The 16,895-nt window shown below is 37.9% G+C and overlaps 1 protein-coding gene across 1 annotated transcript in view; it reads right to left on the bottom strand.

Moving 5' to 3' along the window:
- The window catches only part of ROR2 (receptor tyrosine kinase like orphan receptor 2), a 150,724-nt gene extending 134,111 nt beyond the window's left edge, over window positions 1-16,613 (bottom strand). Inside the window, exon 1 of the mRNA XM_030968289.1 lies at window positions 16,372-16,613. Coding sequence (XP_030824149.1) covers window positions 16,372-16,465 — 94 coding nt within the window. The 5' untranslated portion in view covers window positions 16,466-16,613. The remainder of the gene's footprint in view (window positions 1-16,371) is intronic.
- Between the last annotated feature and the right edge of the window lie 282 nt (window positions 16,614-16,895).

The raw sequence follows: 16,895 nt of genomic DNA, 5'->3' as shown, positions 1-16,895 counted from the left end.
AAGAAAGAAAGAAAGAAAGAAAGAAAGAAAGAAAGAAAGAAAGAAAGAAAGAAAGAAAGAAAGAAAGAAAGAAAAGAAAGAAAGAAAGAAAGAAAGAAAGAAAGAAAGAAAGAAAGAAAGAAAGAAAGAAAGAAAGAAAGAAAGAAAGAAAGAAAGAAAGAAAGAAAGAAAGAAAGAAAGAAAGAAAGAAAGAAAGAAAGAAAGAAAGAAAGAAAGAAAGAAAGAAAGAAAGAAAGAAAGAAAGAAAGAAAGAAAGAAAGAAAGAAAGAAAGAAAGAAGGAAAGAAAAAAGAAAGAAAGAAAGAAAAAGAAAGAAAGAAAGAAGGAAAGAAGGAAAGAAAGAAGGAAAGAAAGAAAGAAAGAAAGAAAGAAAAAGAAAGAAAGAAAGAAAGAAAGAAGGAAAGAAAGAAAGAAAGAAAGAAAGAAAGAAAGAAAGGAAAGAAAGAAAGAAAGAAAGAAAAGAAAGAAAGAAAGAAAAGAAAGAAAGAAAGAAAGAAAGAAAGAAAGAAAGAAAGAAAGAAAGAAAGAAAGAAAGAAAGAAAGAAAGAAAGAAAGAAAGAAAAGAAAGAAAGAAAGAAAGAAAGAAAAGAAAGAAAGAAAGAAAGAAAAGAAAGAAAGAAAGAAAGAAAGAAAGAAAAAAAAAGAAAGAAAGAAAGAAAGAAAGAAAGAAAGAAAGAAAGAAAGAAAGAAAGAAAGAAAGAAAGAAAGAAAGAAAGAAAGAAAGAAGGAAAGAAGGAGAGAAAGAAAGAAAGAAAGAAGGAAAGAAGGAAAGAAGGAAAGAAGGAAAGAAGGAAAGAAGGAAAGAAGGAAAGAAAGAAGGAAAGAAAGAAAGAAAGAAAGAAGGAAAGAAAAAAAGAAAGAAAGAAAGAAAGAAAGAAAGAAAGAAAGAAAGAAAGAAAGAAAGAAAGAAAGAAAAAGAAAAGAAAGAAAGAAAGAAAGAAAGAAAGAAAGAAAGAAAGAAAAGAAAGAAAAGAAAGAAAGAAAGAAAAGAAAGAAAGAAAGAAAGAAAGAAAGAAAGAAAGAAAGAAAGAAAGAAAGAAAAGAAAGAAAGAAAGAAAGAAAGAAAGAAAGAAAGAAAGAAAGAAAGAAAGAAAAGAAAGAAAGAAAGAAAGAAAGAAAGAAAGAAAGAGAAAGAAAGAAAGAAAGAGGAAAGAAGGAGAGAAAGAAGGAAAGAAAGAAGGAAAGAAGGAAAGAAGGAAAGAAGGAAAGAAGGAAAGAAGGAAAGAAGGAAAGAAAGAAGGAAAGAAAGAAGGAAAGAAAGAAAGAAAGAAAGAAAAGAAAGAAAGAAAGAAAGAAAGAAAGAAAGAAAGAAAGAAAGAAAGAAAGAAAGAAAGAAAGAAAGAAAGAAAGAAAGAAAGAAAGAAAGAAAAGAAAGAAAGAAAGAAAGAAAGAAAGAAAGAAAGAAAGAAAGAAAGAAAGAAAGAAAGAAAGAAAAGAAAGAAAGAAAGAAAGAAAGAAAGAAAGAAAGAAAGAAAGAAAGAAGGAAAGAAGGAGAGAAAGAAGGAAAGAAAGAAAGAAAGAAGGAAAGAAGGAAAGAAGGAAAGAAGGAAAAAAAAAAGAAGGAAAGAAGGAAAGAAGGAAAAGAAAGAAGGAAAGAAAGAAGGAAAGAAAGAAAGAAAGAAAGAAGAAAGAAAGAAAGAAAGAAAGAAAAGAAAGAAAGAAAGAAAAGAAAAGAAAGAAAGAAAGAAAGAAAGAAAGAAAGAAAGAAAGAAAGAAAAGAAAGAAAGAAAGAAAGAAAGAAAGAAAAAGAAAGAAAGAAAGAAAGAAAGAAAGAAAGAAAGAAAGAAAGAAAGAAAGAAAGAAAGAAAGAAAGAAAGAAAAGAAAGAAAGAAAGAAAGAAAGAAAGAAAGAAAGAAAGAAAGAAAGAAAGAAAGAAAGAAAGAAAGAAAGAAAAGAAAGAAAGAAAGAAAGAAAGAAAAAAGAAAGAAAGAAAGAAAGAAAGAAAAGAAAGAAAGAAAGAAAGAAAGAAAGAAAGAAAGAAAGAAAGAAAGAAAGAAAGAAAGAAAGAAAGAAAGAAAGAAGGAAAGAAAGAAAGAAAGAAAAGAAAGAAAGAAAGAAGGAAAGAAAGAAAGAAAGAAAGAAGGAAAGAAAGAAAGAAAGAAAGAAAGAAAGAAAGAAAGAAAGAAAGAAAGAAAGAAAGAAAGAAAAGAAAGAAAGAAAGAAAGAAAGAAAGAAAGAAAAAGAAAGAAAGAAAGAAAGAAAGAAAGAAAGAAAGAAAGAAAGAAAAGAAAGAAAGAAAGAAAGAAAGAAAGAAAGAAAGAAAGAAAAAAGAAAGAAAAAGAAAGAAAGAAAGAAAGAAAGAAAGAAAGAAAGAAAGAAAGAAAGAAAAGAAAGAAAGAAAGAAAGAAAGAAAAGAAAGAAAGAAAGAAAGAAAGAAAGAAAGAAAGAAAAAAGAAAGAAAGAAAGAAAGAAAGAAAGAAAGAAAGAAAGAAAGAAGGAAAGAAAGAAAGAAAGAAAGAAAGAAAGAAAGAAAGAAAGAAAGAAAGAAAGAAAGAAAGAAAGAAAGAAAGAAAGAAAGAAAGAAAGAAAGAAAGAAAGAAAGAAAGAAAGAAAGAAAGAAAAAGAAAGAAAGAAAGAAAGAAAGAAAGAAAGAAGAAAGAAAGAAAGAAAAGAAAGAAAGAAAGAAAGAAAGAAAGAAAGAAAGAAAGAAAGAAAGAAAGAAGAAAAGAAAGAAAGAAAGAAAAGAAAGAAAGAAAGAAAGAAAGAAAGAAAGAAAGAAAGAAAGAAAGAAAGAAAGAAAGAAAGAAAGAAAGAAAGAAAGAAAGAAAGAAAGAAAGAAAGAAAGAAAGAAAGAAAGAAAGAAAGAAAGAAAGAAAGAAAAAAGAAAGAAGGAAAGAAAGAAAAGAAAGAAAGAAAGAAAGAAAGAAAGAAAGAAAGAAAGAAAGAAAGAAAGAAAGAAAGAAAGAAAGAAAGAAAGAAAGAAAGAAAGAAAGAAAGAAAGAAAGAAAGAAAGAAAGAAAGAAAGAGAAAGAAAGAAAGAAAGAAAGAAAGAAAGAAAGAAAGAAAGAAAGAAAGAAAGAAAGAAAGAAAGAAAGAAAGAAAGAAAGAAAGAAAAGAAAGAAAGAAAGAAAGAAAGAAAGAAAGAAAGAAAGAAAGAAAGAAAGAAAAGAAAGAAAGAAAGAAAGAAAGAAAGAAAGAAAGAAAGAAAGAAAGAAAGAAAGAAAGAAAGAAAGAAAGAAAGAAAAGAAAGAAAGAAAGAAAGAAAGAAAGAAAGAAAGAAAGAAAGAAAGAAAGAAAAGAAAGAAAGAAAGAAAGAAAAGAAAGAAAGAAAGAAAGAAAGAAAGAAAGAAAGAAAGAAAGAAAGAAAGAAAGAAAGAAAGAAAGAAAGAAAGAAAGAAAGAAAGAAAGAAAGAAAGAAAGAAAGAAAGAAAGAAAGAAAGAAAGAAAGAAAGAAAGAAAGAAAGAAAAGAAAGAAAGAAAGAAAGAAAGAAAAGAAAGAAAAGAAAGAAAGAAAGAAGGAAAGAAAGAAAGAAAGAAAAGAAAAGAAAGAAAGAAAGAAAGAAAGAAAGAAAGAAAGAAAGAAAGAAAGAAAGAAGGAAAGAAAGAAAGAAAGAAAGAAAAAGAAAGAAAGAAAGAAAGAAAGAAAGAAAGAAAGAAAAAGAAAGAAAGAAAGAAAGAAAGAAAGAAAGAAAGAAAGAAAGAAAGAAAGAAAGAAAGAAAGAAAGAAAGAAAGAAAGAAAGAAAGAAAGAAAGAAAGAAAGAAAGAAAGAAAGAAAGAAAGAAAGAAAGAAAGAAAGAAAGAAAGAAAGAAAAGAAAGAAAGAAAGAAAGAAAGAAAGAAAGAAAAAAAGAAAGAAAGAAAGAAAGAAAGAAAGAAAGAAAGAAAGAAAGAAAGAAAGAAAGAAAAGAAAGAAAGAAAGAAAGAAAGAAAGAAAAAGAAAGAAAGAAAGAAAGAAAGAAAGAAAGAAAGAAAGAAAGAAAGAAAGAAAGAAAGAAAGAAAGAAGGAAAGAAAGAAAGAAAGAAAGAAGGAAAGAAAGAAGGAAAGAAGGAAAAGAAAGAAGGAAAGAAAGAAGGAAAGAAAGAAGGAAAGAAAGAAAGAAAGAAAGAAAGAAAGAAAGAAAGAAAGAAAAGAAAGAAAGAAAGAAAGAAAGAAAGAAAGAAAAGAAAGAAAGAAAGAAAGAAAGAAAGAAAGAAAAGAAAGAAAGAAAGAAAGAAAGAAAGAAAGAAAAAGAAAGAAAGAAAGAAAGAAAGAAAGAAAGAAAGAAAGAAAGAAAGAAAGAAAGAAAGAAAGAAAGAAAAAAAGAAAAAAAGAAAAAGGGGAAAAAGAAAGGAAAGGGGGGGGGAAAAAAATAAAAGGTAAAAAAACCCCCACCAGTTTTATACATTAGACATGTACAACAATAAAGGATGTAATGATTTTCAGTATTTCAAAACTATGGTTTTGACATCCAGAAAAACAAAGCAAGTTTTTTTCCTAAATAAACAGAGTCCATTGTTTTTTCTACACTATCAAGGTTCCCAAAGGGCCAGAACCTGATGATAAAATCTTCCTTCACACCTCTATTCCCTTTGAGAGTTTCGAATTCAAGATGGTACTTGAAATACAGCCTGGCCATCACAGCAGGCCCAATTTCACTTCCCTTCTTTTTCCTAAGCAAAGCTTGCTATACAAGCAGGGTAAAAGACACAGCCATTGTTGCACTGTATGTCCTGAAAAAGAAAGAAGTAACCACAGTATAAGGTAGGACTTTCCCAAAGACGGCACTGCAGCCATGATGGTGGTGGTGCTGCAGCTAAAGTTTCCAATTCCCTGCCACTCCACACTCAGGAGCACATTAAACTCCCCTAAATTTGCTGGCACACATTCTTACAACCCTAACTCCATGTCTACACCCCACACACACTTATTTCCCTCATAAACTGGATCACAGTCCAGATGCTCTGCTCAGTCATGTCCATCCACACCATCTGTTCCCATACCACTCTTTCATGTTCCATTTCATGTTAAATTAAGTACAGGTACTGATACCAGCAGCTTCTCAAGCAACAAGAGTTACAAAGGAGCATGCTAAATTGTTCAGTCACAGAAAATCATCTCTTTGGAGGCATTTTTCCTACCTGCTGACCAGGGACTTTTTTCCCAGACAGCTAGGAACAGACACTGTGGATGACTGAAGTACTTAGTAGGCAACCATAGCACATCTGTGAATTCCAAAGATCTAAAGTGCTATTTAATGGGAGTCAAAAAGAAAACAGTCAAACAACAAAACACCCAAATGTCAGATGGAAACATGCTATAGAAAAAATTATTAAATCAAAGAACAGAAAAATAAGATGAATGAAGCGGATTGGATGATGCAGAGGAAATTAGGAGAACCCTGTAGAGACAATGACAACTACATCTATTTATTCTTACATCAGTTCCAGAATTTTAAACCCATAACTTATTTCATGTAAGGATTAATCGTTAAAAATTAATTTATATCATATATTTCCAAAGCTAGAGTAGTTTTAGTTAATTGCCTTGGTCTTGCAACACACAACTACTCACTCAACATGGGACTTTGAAGAGTAAAAGAAATAGGAATACATGACCCAGTGTGAGATTAAAAGGTACAATTTTAGTCCATTACATTGATGCAGGCATGATGTTAAGAGTGAGAGAGAGAAAACTCTCATTTGCAAAATTTTCTATGGTGTTTATCTGAACTCTGAAAAAAAATCAGTTTCTGAAAATAAGCTGGTATGAACTCTCTGCCTTTCAAATTGATCAATCTGGTACAACATGAAAATGTACATTACCAGAGTTATACAAATCAAAGTTACAATAAGCCAAGTTATTTAAGAAGAAACCACAGAAGAAGACTTACACATGTTACATGTTAGAAGAGCTTCTGCTGCTGGAAGTTTAGCTCCTGAAGACCATAATGACATCTATTATCCTCTACGGAATGATAGCCTGAAGGTGCTAGTGGGGAGGGAGCTATTCCCTATGACATTCTCACAGGTGAAACCTGAAATTTTATACAAAGGCAAATGATAGCTCCTTAGAAAACCATTGGACTTAAGTCTCTGTGGTTAATAAAACAATGGAGCTTCACAAGTTTCAGTGCTATGGATCTGCCTTACTGAGCTACATAGGCAACACCAAGCTGTTCTGTGCTGCCAACATTCTGGTCTTCGTAAATGGAATCAAACACCAGCAAAAAAAAATGGTATGGAGAGGGTGGGAATAAAGACAGGCAATAGACTGAAGACAGGCAGAAAGCTTCCTGCTTAAACCATTTCACTGGTACCAAACAGGGACTTGGCAACAGTTCTTTGTGAAAGATCTGGAGTGGATCAGAGAGAGCTTGAGCAAGGCCACCCTGCCACAGAACAGTCAAGCTTCAATCTGGGAAATAAAACGTCATCCAGTAAATATAGGAAACAATCATCTTCCTTCAGATGGTCCTGGTACAGCATGAGCTAGAATATACCAGTTTTGGTTAGCACACTTCAAGAAAGACATTTTGGAGAAGGTCCAGTAGAGAAGAATGAGCACAACCATGAGATTCAGAAAATATGATGCAAGAGGAAAGGCTGAGAACACAGTAGCGGCGAAGAGAATGTTGAGAGAGATATCTACAAGGAGACAAGATAATTTTGGGGAAGAATTTCTGTAAAAGTTTGAGGAACTATTTCAGAAATCACAAAAATAAAATCAACTACAATTGCAAAAAGTAGAGGAATAAATCGTAACAGGAAGTAATTCACTTGGATTGCAAACAAGTGTAAGTAATCACAAGCCTGCATGTCTGCCTGTGGAAGTCACCAAATCTCTGCTCTTGTCACCTCTGGAGAATATGTTATGCCAGCTAAAGTTGACTCTGTCTTGAAGAATAAATAATCCAACCTCTCAAAGTCCTTCTAGATCCTATTTCCCCCAGTCATACTGTGGTTACAGAAGACCTTGATCTTCCTAGAAAATATAACAGACATAAAGGCACTAGAAAAATTTCTACAGAGCCTAATGCCACAGTACTGAGGTTTCATTTTTCTCTACTTCTAGAAATGATAAATCCCACACCAATATGATTTAGTACCAGTAAAGATGATATTACAAGTATTCCACTGATCAATAAGGCCTTGCCTGCAGGAAGAAAACTGCAGCTACTTTACTCTTCGGTTTCACACTGAACTAAGATTTTCTAATAATTGCCTCTGTGGACATAGTAAGTGTTCAGTAAATGTGAGATAACATTTTCCAGGTTTTGTAATTCTGAAAATAAGCTATAAATCAACATCTTTGTTTCTGCAGTTCTTTCCTGTGTAAACACATCATCCTCAAGTTCCAGAATCAAAGTTCTCCCTGACTTTAAATTTGGCTTTTGGATTACAGACCAGTGTAACTTCTGAAACCCATCTTTCCTAACTCTGTATGCCCTTGCACTTGACTAGCATGATCCTCTTCAAAACATTTTCTACATGTGATATGTTCTTAAATAAAACACTAGCAAAAATAAGTGCATTTTTCTCAAGAGCAGCATTATCCAAAAGCTCTCTTTTCTTTCTTTGAAAGAACCATGGTTGGGTTTTTTTCTGTTGCTTTGAAAACCACAGTATCATGAACTTTTACTGTAACAATTTCTGTACTACCTCTGTTAGAGAATGGATTTCTGAATCATACTTCTACACTGACTCAGAGAGAAAAAGATAAATGGGAGATCAGCTTTAGAAAAAATGAGTTGGATTACTATCTGTAATTTCAGATATAAACATCCAAATTCACTGAGTTTGCAAAACCAAGTCCAAAGAACAGACTCACCCTTTCAAGGCATTTATTAAGTACTGCTTCTGGTCTGGCTGGAAATACTTAAAAAAAAAAAAACCAATTTGTTGTATTAAATTGTTTCCAGGCAGAGCTATGAAACCCAGTTATTTTTAAAATTTAAACAACAGCAGATATGTTTTTCTCATGTAGGTTTGGTTCAGATCCTATTCAAGCTTGCAATTTTATCTACTACTGCCACTTTTCCCTTTGTAAGGTATTCTGGTCTACCATGGAAGGAGTCATCATTAACCACCACTGTAACTACAATTTTTAAAACATTTTTTTATGTTTAAGCTCATCCTTCAACTACCGAGTTCCTAGAGTATCATAAATTATTTTAATTTCCCACTCCCCAGTAAAGAAAATTCTTATATGAATGGAATTCTCTGGTTTTTTCTGCCATAGACTCCTCCTTTTTTTTTCTTTTCAACTTGCTGAAAGAAATGTTTCACATCTACTCAAAAGAAGCATGATCTGTATTTCTGCACAGGAGTTGTAAGACTTGAAGTAATTACAGATAGATGCTACAAGATTCTTGGTATTTTCAACTTACAGGATATTCAACAAGATTTAATAGGTCTTTCAAATTTTCACAAAACTTGGATTCTGTCCATTTCCTTCTTTATTGTACTGAAAAAACTCTTGTTTTATTAAGACCTTTAATTTCAAAGCTCATCTATTCTTACCTATAATGCAATTTAAAACCCAGTGGACTCCTAAAGTGCAGCTTAAGCAACAACTGCTGAAGATTCAAGAGTTCAAACACAAAGACAAACGGCCAAGGCGGTTTGTGGTGAGAATCTGACAATTAATCAAACACCTGTTTGCAGACTAGATTTTTGAGATGGGTGAGAATTTTCTTACTTAAACCGCACAGGTTCAGCTTCACTCTGCACAACCCATATCTTAGGCAGCCATCAATTACAATTCTATTGTGGAATTGTCTCTAAAATTTCTAGCTCACACAATAATGTTGATATTTTGCATATCCAATTTCTGTCTCCAAGAATGAAGTTCCACGGCAATTTAAGCTGCTCTACCAGGCCTGCCATATGCTCTCCCTCCCAGCCATCTATCATCTCTTCTCCACACCAGTGCTGGTGGATATGGGATGCATGGGACTGAGGGAAGCCAATTCAGGGAGCCTGGCCAGAACTGGGCTGGATCCTGCAGGGCTAATTTTTTTCCAGTCAGCTCTCTGATAGGCAGTTTCCAAGGTTTTGTATTATTTGACAAATATACATCAAGGCAGCACATGTCAAAAGGATATTTTATTTTTAAAATGCTCCTCTACTTTGTGAATAAAATGTGGAAACCAACACATATTTAGAACCAGAACAGAACTGTTCTTGCCTGAAATAAAAGAGTACATATGATATTATATTTGGGTTCTCTGTCTACAGCCTTTACTTGCCTATCTATACTTTTGGATTTTTAAGAAGGAATAAGTTTTATTATATACAGAAACACTGCTGCAACATTAGTAGGTCTAGTGTTATTATTGGGTTCTTTCTATAACACAGTTCTGCTGTGACACAGTGTCACTTTTCCAAGAAACAAGCACAGCAAAACCATTTGTTTACTTATCATCCAGAGTATGTGCTCTCTTGCTTTAGGCATAAAAATCTCAGCATTCTCTTTACATCCTGTAATTTCTTCTTAAACTTTCAGATGATGAATGACACAGAAAATTTTATACATTGTTAGGGCATCTCAAGCTTTCAAGCAGTTTTATTTATTATTTGTTCATACAAGAGATTGACAGAACTTACTTTAAAGTTACTTAGCTGCTGTCGTCCAAGACTGCCAAGTAATACCATATTTCTTTTTTTTCCCATTTTCTCATTTTCAGACCTTGCTCTAGTCAACTATACTTTTGATATACTCATATGAATAATTTATCATTCATATCCAAGCAAATTGAATTAATATTTCCAGGACAGTGCTTCTTGGCTTTTTTCCTCCAGAGACATCTTATTCTTATACAATCAGACCTTTGTTCTGCTTCCAAAGAGAAGAAGAACAAACAAGCAAGGTCCCACAACATCTTCCTCCAACCTGAGGTGGCACTGCAGCATCTCAGACCTCCTGTCCCTCAAGTGCAACGTTAAGATCTTCCTGTGAAACATGGCTCCAACACCTGAGGTGCGTGTGCTTTGAGTTAGCCTGCTCCTAGGATTTCTCTAGGCTGCTTATCTCTGCCCCTGAACTTTGTTCTTCAAAAAAATCTTTTGTGTCTCCTCTACAACCAAGTTAGAGATATGACATCCATCTATTCTGTTGTAGACATGGAAGAAACCAATCTCCTCCATTTGTGCAGCAGCCTGCCACTCTCACTAGCCTGCCTTTAGTAGAGCTCTGTGAGTTTTGGTTTCTTCTTTATTCATTTGACTTAGGAGAGTGTTTCAGACCAGTAGAAATCAAGTTTATTATTTTCAAACCATAATTTTTATACTTAAAGACGCATTAATGAAATTCCTCCTGTCTTTTGTGGTACATTTTCTGTTCTCTATCTACACAATAACTGAATGTGTGACTATGTTACTGCTCTAGTAAGAACAATCCATTGTTAGTTTCATGAATGATTAAACTACACAGTTGTGTAGGTTGTTTGGAAAAGTAAGCCTTCAGAATTTTAGAACTCTTACAGAATTTACCTCTTCTTTATACAACCAGTCAAGCCATTCTTCTTACACAGAATACCACAGGGGAAAAAAATAATGTTAAGGTGTAAAACTGTGAAAATCAAGGAAAATAATTTATAGAAACTACTTCACCTTGAAAATATACTTACCAGATGAACTGTTAAATGAACACCCTAGAGCAGTTCTGATGAAAACAAGTGGCAAGGGATGAAGACAAGTAACCTGAAGTCACAGAATTAAATGTTTATGCCATTCATACAAAAGGAAGTCTAACAAAGAAAGTACAAGACAGAAATCTAAGTTCAGTAGAGGTTTCATAGGTATGATAATATACACATGATGCTTTTTGGTCAAGAAAGAATACTGATTCTATTTGTTGTTGTCTTAAAATCACACCTGAATAGAAATTTCAAATCCAAAAGGTATATTAGATGTGTCTCCTACAGGATATTGATGGATTACTCAGGGAAAAAATGGAAAATTAGGGATCCAATCTAATTTCCTGATTCAGCTACTCACATTTGCAAACCAAACTCTGGCAAACTGTGACTCTCAACAGTTCCCCAATAATTTCACTTTGCTGTTTCTGCAAGCTGTACCCAGACAAAACATCTTTCTGTTGCTTCAACAAAAATCATTACAGTGGAAGAAAAAAGTGCCTTATCTCTTGTGCTAATTCTCCGTCCATGTGTTCTTCCACTTCTCTATGGCTACTTCGCAATCGAGCCAGCTTGCTGATTTAGCTAAATAAACCAAGAGCTTCAGGTGTCTGTGAAACTGTGCCCTCACCAACCACACAGCCTTCTCTTATGTGTCAGTGAACTCTAGACTCAGAGGTTCAGGCACACTCATTCTTTAAAAACTTTCTACAAAACCAGTAATACTGTGATACACTTCCTCTCCCTCAGCTGCTATAGCACCCTTCTTCACCATCAAACACAGGCACACATTACAGCAAAACCAGAAGGCAGCAATATGCATGAGAGCTAATTCAATCAGCACAGAGGAGTATGTTCCCTATGCTTCATGAACAGCACACACTACTACTGATGTATGTGCTCAATGGCTCAAGGAGATACACTGACTGATTTAACACCTGCTCAGAAGGATGGAACTGTCTGTATGGATCCTACAGTATCCTACTGTCTGTAGGACACTCACACAGGGCCTTACACGTTGGTGGATTTAATTTACTTATGCCCATAACAATAACAGTGCACTACTTAGTAAAATGTATTTCTAGTGTGATTTCTTGTTCTCAGTGACACTACAATGCAGATTTGTTAGTGTTCTTAAATGAAAGCTTTTGCCCATTGCCATCCAGAAGACAAAGTCACAATTTACAGCTAAGAGATCACCTTTTGACTTTTTGAAAAGTGTACTTTATGGCCTGGAAAGTCATGTGTAGATATTTTTAGTTTTTAAAAAAAGATCACCAGCTGGCATCACTTGGAAGAGGAAGTCCTTTCCCAAGCTGGCCAAGGAGGACAAACAGATGTCAAGAGAAAAAGCTTGTTTGTGAGTCAAGTCTGTGGAAAACATCAGCAAAACTATCTAGCAGAATGCTGCAAGTGAATATTGGTGTATGGCAAAGGCCCAGAAAAAGTAAATGCAAAAAGCTGGTAAGGGACATATCACTACTTACATTTAGACAAAACCAAGTGAAAAGACAGTAATTCAAGTAAAATCCATGTTTGTCTCAAATGATTACTAGCAAGGCTGTAGCAGTCTTTAGTAGAGTAACAACTAAAAGTAGGATTAACAAACAATGCATCTTCTTTCAGTGCAACAAAATCCTGTCGTTCCTTTTCTTTGAAGTGTTAACTACTTTGCAGTCACTAGATTAGGAGACTTGAGTGCTTGCATGCTTTCCAGACATGCAGAGCCTAATGACAACTTCCTTTATAAAGCAACAGCCTCACAATGAATAAACAAACTTAAATAGCAAACCATTCTTTGCGCAGAGAACATAGTGACAGATGCTATAAATTAGATGGAATACTGTAAGTAGCATTTCTTCCTTCTGAGCAACCACACAAGGCAACAGAGAACATCTACAGAAAGAACTATTATTTTTGAAAAAATGAAAAACTTTGCTTAATATTTTTTCTTCATCTGCAATGTTAAAAAATAAATAGGGACCTTTAAAATAAATTATCTCAATCAGAAGCATGATTAAAAGCTTGAGATGCTGAGTGCTTCTAAAAGATATTTTTATTGAATCTAAAATGTGAATTTAAGACTCTGAGAACAAACTATGAAAACAGCTCCACAAGTCCTCTATACAGAAGATTCTCACAGCTATCAAACAAAACCCAGTATTTCTTACCATTCTTTCCTTTTACTCTTCCTTCTCACTGGTTGGTGGACTAAGGCTGTCAGTTTCCTAATTAGTGGTCAAACATATTTCCATGCCAATGCCTGCAAGCTATTCACACCTTAGACAAAGTGCAGTGAGTTTAGAAAAAAAGATCAGCTTTTCTGCAAACAACTGAAAACTCAGTAAATAGGATTAATTTGCCTTGTCTCTCATCTGGTCCTTTTCTTCCAGCATCTTGCATTTATGTGCTGTTTACAGCAACAAAGACATTAAGGGGAAAAGTGCAATTCCACTACAAATGCTTAATGTAATCGAGACACTCAAGGGGAAAAAAAAAATCAGTGCCAACTCTTGACTCAGAGATAAACTTCATCACTAAACTAGCAACTTAATTAATGTTAGAAAGGCTTGATTGAGATTTGACCTAAAAACAGTTAATATGGTCAATATAATTTATTAAAAGCTATCTGCGAACTCCTTGTACTCAAAGATGGACTGACTTTTATCAGATGACTTGTGTACAGTTTCCAGAGTTGAATCTCTTGCATTAAAGTCAGGATGGAGCTATGGCTGAATCTTACGCAACTTTCAAGATTTAAGTATTTTACAACTTTTTTCTACTTCAGCATTTAAAGGCATTCAGAAGTAATCCATACTTGGATTAATTTCTCCATAAACATTGTAAAAATGTTTGAAATTAGAGGGTTGTTTTCCTTTATGAAGTTAGGCAGAAGTTTACAAACTTCAGGGCTCTCAAAATCATAGGCATGAGTTACCATATGTTTTCATTCCTAGCCATTCTGTTGACAGAGTTTTGGTGTTTTGGTTGGTTTTTTTCTAAATGCTGCATTCTGCATATTTCCCAAGTCACATGAGCATTAACTTCCAGTTGATTAAATGTCCTTTCCTATTTAATGGCAAGGGGGCAAAAGTCTGTAAGCTGGGTCCATTGTGGATCACCATTTTCAACATTGCCTCTCACCTGGCCATATTCTAAACATGAGCACTGAAAAGGCTGAAATAACATCTTCAAAAATAAACCTTTAAATGAAATGCAGATTAACAAATACCCTGTTTACCATTAAGCAAATCTAATTAAACAGAAGAATACCCCTCAACAATAGAAGTACACAAGAATTTATTGCTGTGATTATGGGCTCTCAACCACTGTGCTGCTTATTCAGAGAAGAAAATGGAGTCTCAAACTTCATGCCCATTGAGTAGAGTGAATCCACACTTTCCACAGGTGGTTGAGGCGATTATCACAAGCCTGTTTATGAGGTAGCACTCAAAAGCAAAAGATAAACCCCAAATACACTTTTAATGGTAATTCATTATTTCATACTGCCTCCGAGAAGGCTGAAACCTGACATGTCTCCTGAGATCATGGCAGTACATTCACGGGACGGGGCAGCACATCGCCCACAAGAGCAGACGAATGTCCGCTGCCACACTCCCAGCGCCAGGCGCTCCACCCGTGGGCAGCTCCAGAGGTTCCCGGAAGCCCGCACCCTCCACCCTCCGGGAAGCCCTGGGGAGGCTCTGGGAAAGCCGAGAGAGTCAGGCCGTGAAGCGGCAGCCGTATCGTGTTCTCGAGCAGCAGCGGGGGGCAAGAGAAGGAAGGAAGGAAGAAAGGAAAGAAGCTCACGGGACGCTCGCGCACACCTCCCTGCCGCTGCATTCGGAAAACTGAGCGAGCTGCTCAGGGAAAAGGGGATGAAGCGGGAACGGGGACAGACAGTCCGGCGTCTGCTCTCACAACCTCCGGAGGACGACAGCCATCCTGCCTACGGCCCCGGGGGATCCCCGGAGCCCGGGACCCCGCAGGAGGGACAGAGCAGCGGGGCAGCCTCTTCAAAGGGAGCAATAAAGGCTCTAGGAAAAATAAAGGCGACGGGAACTGACCCCAAATCGCCGAGCTGTAACATGCCCGCCTCCTGCTCTCGCCCCGGAAAGCTCCCAGACCTCTAGCTTTCTGCTGACCCTCTCCCTTCATGGCAAAGCAACAAATGGCAAGACCTCGGTCCCCGGAGCTGAATAACAGGAAATATAGGCATCTGTCACCTCCCGGGGAGAGCTAAATGGATTAGCGAAAGCAACAAAAGGAAGAAAAGCTCTTTCAAACGTGCAATTGATTAACAAGTCCCCTCTAATCTGCAGCATCACTGTTTTTCCTTAAAGACATCATCGGTCTCCTCCAGCACGTCGGTGCAATTAAGTTAAAGCCAGGAAAGGCGGGGGAGGAAAGCACTGTTAACCCGCCGAGCTCCCGCGCTGCCCGGTGAGGACAGAACGGGAAGGGTTACAAACCTGGCATGGAAATGGTGCAGCTTTTTCATCTGCTTCCTCAGTGCCTAGGCAAAGACTCCCGGGAAGGACTTTGAGAGTAAAGTTTATCTGCTGCAGAGGAGGAGAGGGCAATTTTCCAGAGAATGGCTTCATGAAAGATCAAAGAGCTGGATCCGACAGCTCCTACCTCGACGGTGCATTTCACATCCCAGAGAAAACGAAAACGTTAAGCCTCCCCTTTCCTGCTCTGAAAGCCCCACACAACTTAGGCGCGAGTGGAGGAGGGAAAAATTAAAAACAAAAAAAAGTTTATGCGGCTTCTTTTACAGGAACTGTCTTACACCATCGTGGCTCTCCAACCCCACACGTTCCCTTAAGGCCTCTAAATCACGGCGCTACCCTCGGAGATGCCGGACAAACTGGCATCTATTCAGCAGCCGCACTGCTGCTGCCACGGCGTAAGGTCAGATGTTAATAGGGACAGTTTATTCAGCCCTAAAAACAACCGCGGAGCTCACTGAACCGCGCGTCCTAGTGTTTCCTGAGCCCAGAGTCTGACCTCCTCAGTCCCTGAGGGTCGGCCAGGTACACGGAGAAAATGGGACCCTCTAAAGCCCAAAAACACACACAAAGAAACCCCGCCGAGCCTCCATGAGCTGCAAGCACGGCGGCAGCCCCCTCGCCCACTCAACTTCAACCCCCTCCTGGTTCCCGCTAAGATTCTGGCAACATTCAACGTCCCAAATAATACCGTACTATTATGACCAGTCCGAGGAGAGGGCTGGAGGGCGGGCAGAGCGAAGGAGGAAGCTCCGCTCATCGCTATCCACCCTCGGCAATAACAAAACCCCGAACTTTTCCTTTGTTTTCTCCTTCTTTCTCCCTCCACTCTGCCCCCCTCAGTGGCTACCAACCAGCCGAAAAGAGGCACGAAGCCCCTGTCCCCCGAGCGGGGCAGGGGCGCGGGGATGCGCTCGGGGTAAAATTGTAGCTGCCCTCGCCTCCTGCCAACCCCCGCACCCTCGTAAAGAACACACCATCAGGTTTCCATTGTGCCAAGAAGAACCGGGGGGGAGAAGAAAGGGAAAAAAAAGAAAAAAGGATGGCGGAAAGAAAGCGCGAAAGTAAGAAAAACAATAAAATAAAGAGGAAAAAAAAAAAAAAGAAAAGCAAAAAGGTAAGAAAGGAAGGAAAAGTAGCCAACACGAATCACCACCTGGGGATGCTGGCGGGTCCGCGGTCCCAAATGGATACGCGCAATTCTCCTAGGAACAAGAGCAGCTTTCCCTGCCTCCCCTCTCCCCATACACCCCTACTCGAAGAGCAGAAGCATCGTCCCCTGCAGCCAGGGGTGCCGCTCCTTACCTGCGGCGCGGAGGCGAAGGAGCGAGGCGGCCGCCAGCAGGAGCAGGAGGCGGCCCGCCGCCCCCCGCCGTCCCGCCGCCGCCGCGGGGTCCATGCTGCCCGCCCGGCCGCCGCGGCACAGATCCCGCCGGGAGCCGCAGGGAGCAGCGCCTGCGGGCGCACAGGAGTCCGGTGGCGCTGCCGCAAACTCGTCCCGGGCTCCGCTGCCCCGGCCCTGCGCTCCCCCTAACGGACTGTCCCCGACTGGGGGCGGAGGAAGCTGCGCTCCTTTCCCCTCCTCCTCCCCCTCCTCCGCCTCCTCCTCCACCTCCTCCTTCCCCAGCATCCGAACGTCACCCGGGACTCGACACAGGGGAGGGGAGCGGCGCCGGGGGGCGGACGGGACGCAGAGTCCCATCGCTCCGGCACCCTCTGCCGGGGGCAGCCTCGGCCCCAGCCCCGGGCGAGTCCGCGCACACTTTTCCCTCCGCACTCGACGATCACCAGGAGCCAGCAGGAGTTGGGCCCCCTCTGAAAGGCGAATC

Source organism: Camarhynchus parvulus, chromosome Z (genome assembly GCF_901933205.1).
Source record: "Camarhynchus parvulus chromosome Z, STF_HiC, whole genome shotgun sequence".
NCBI lineage: Eukaryota > Metazoa > Chordata > Aves > Passeriformes > Thraupidae > Camarhynchus > Camarhynchus parvulus.
This window is presented reverse-complemented; position numbering and strand designations above follow the sequence as displayed.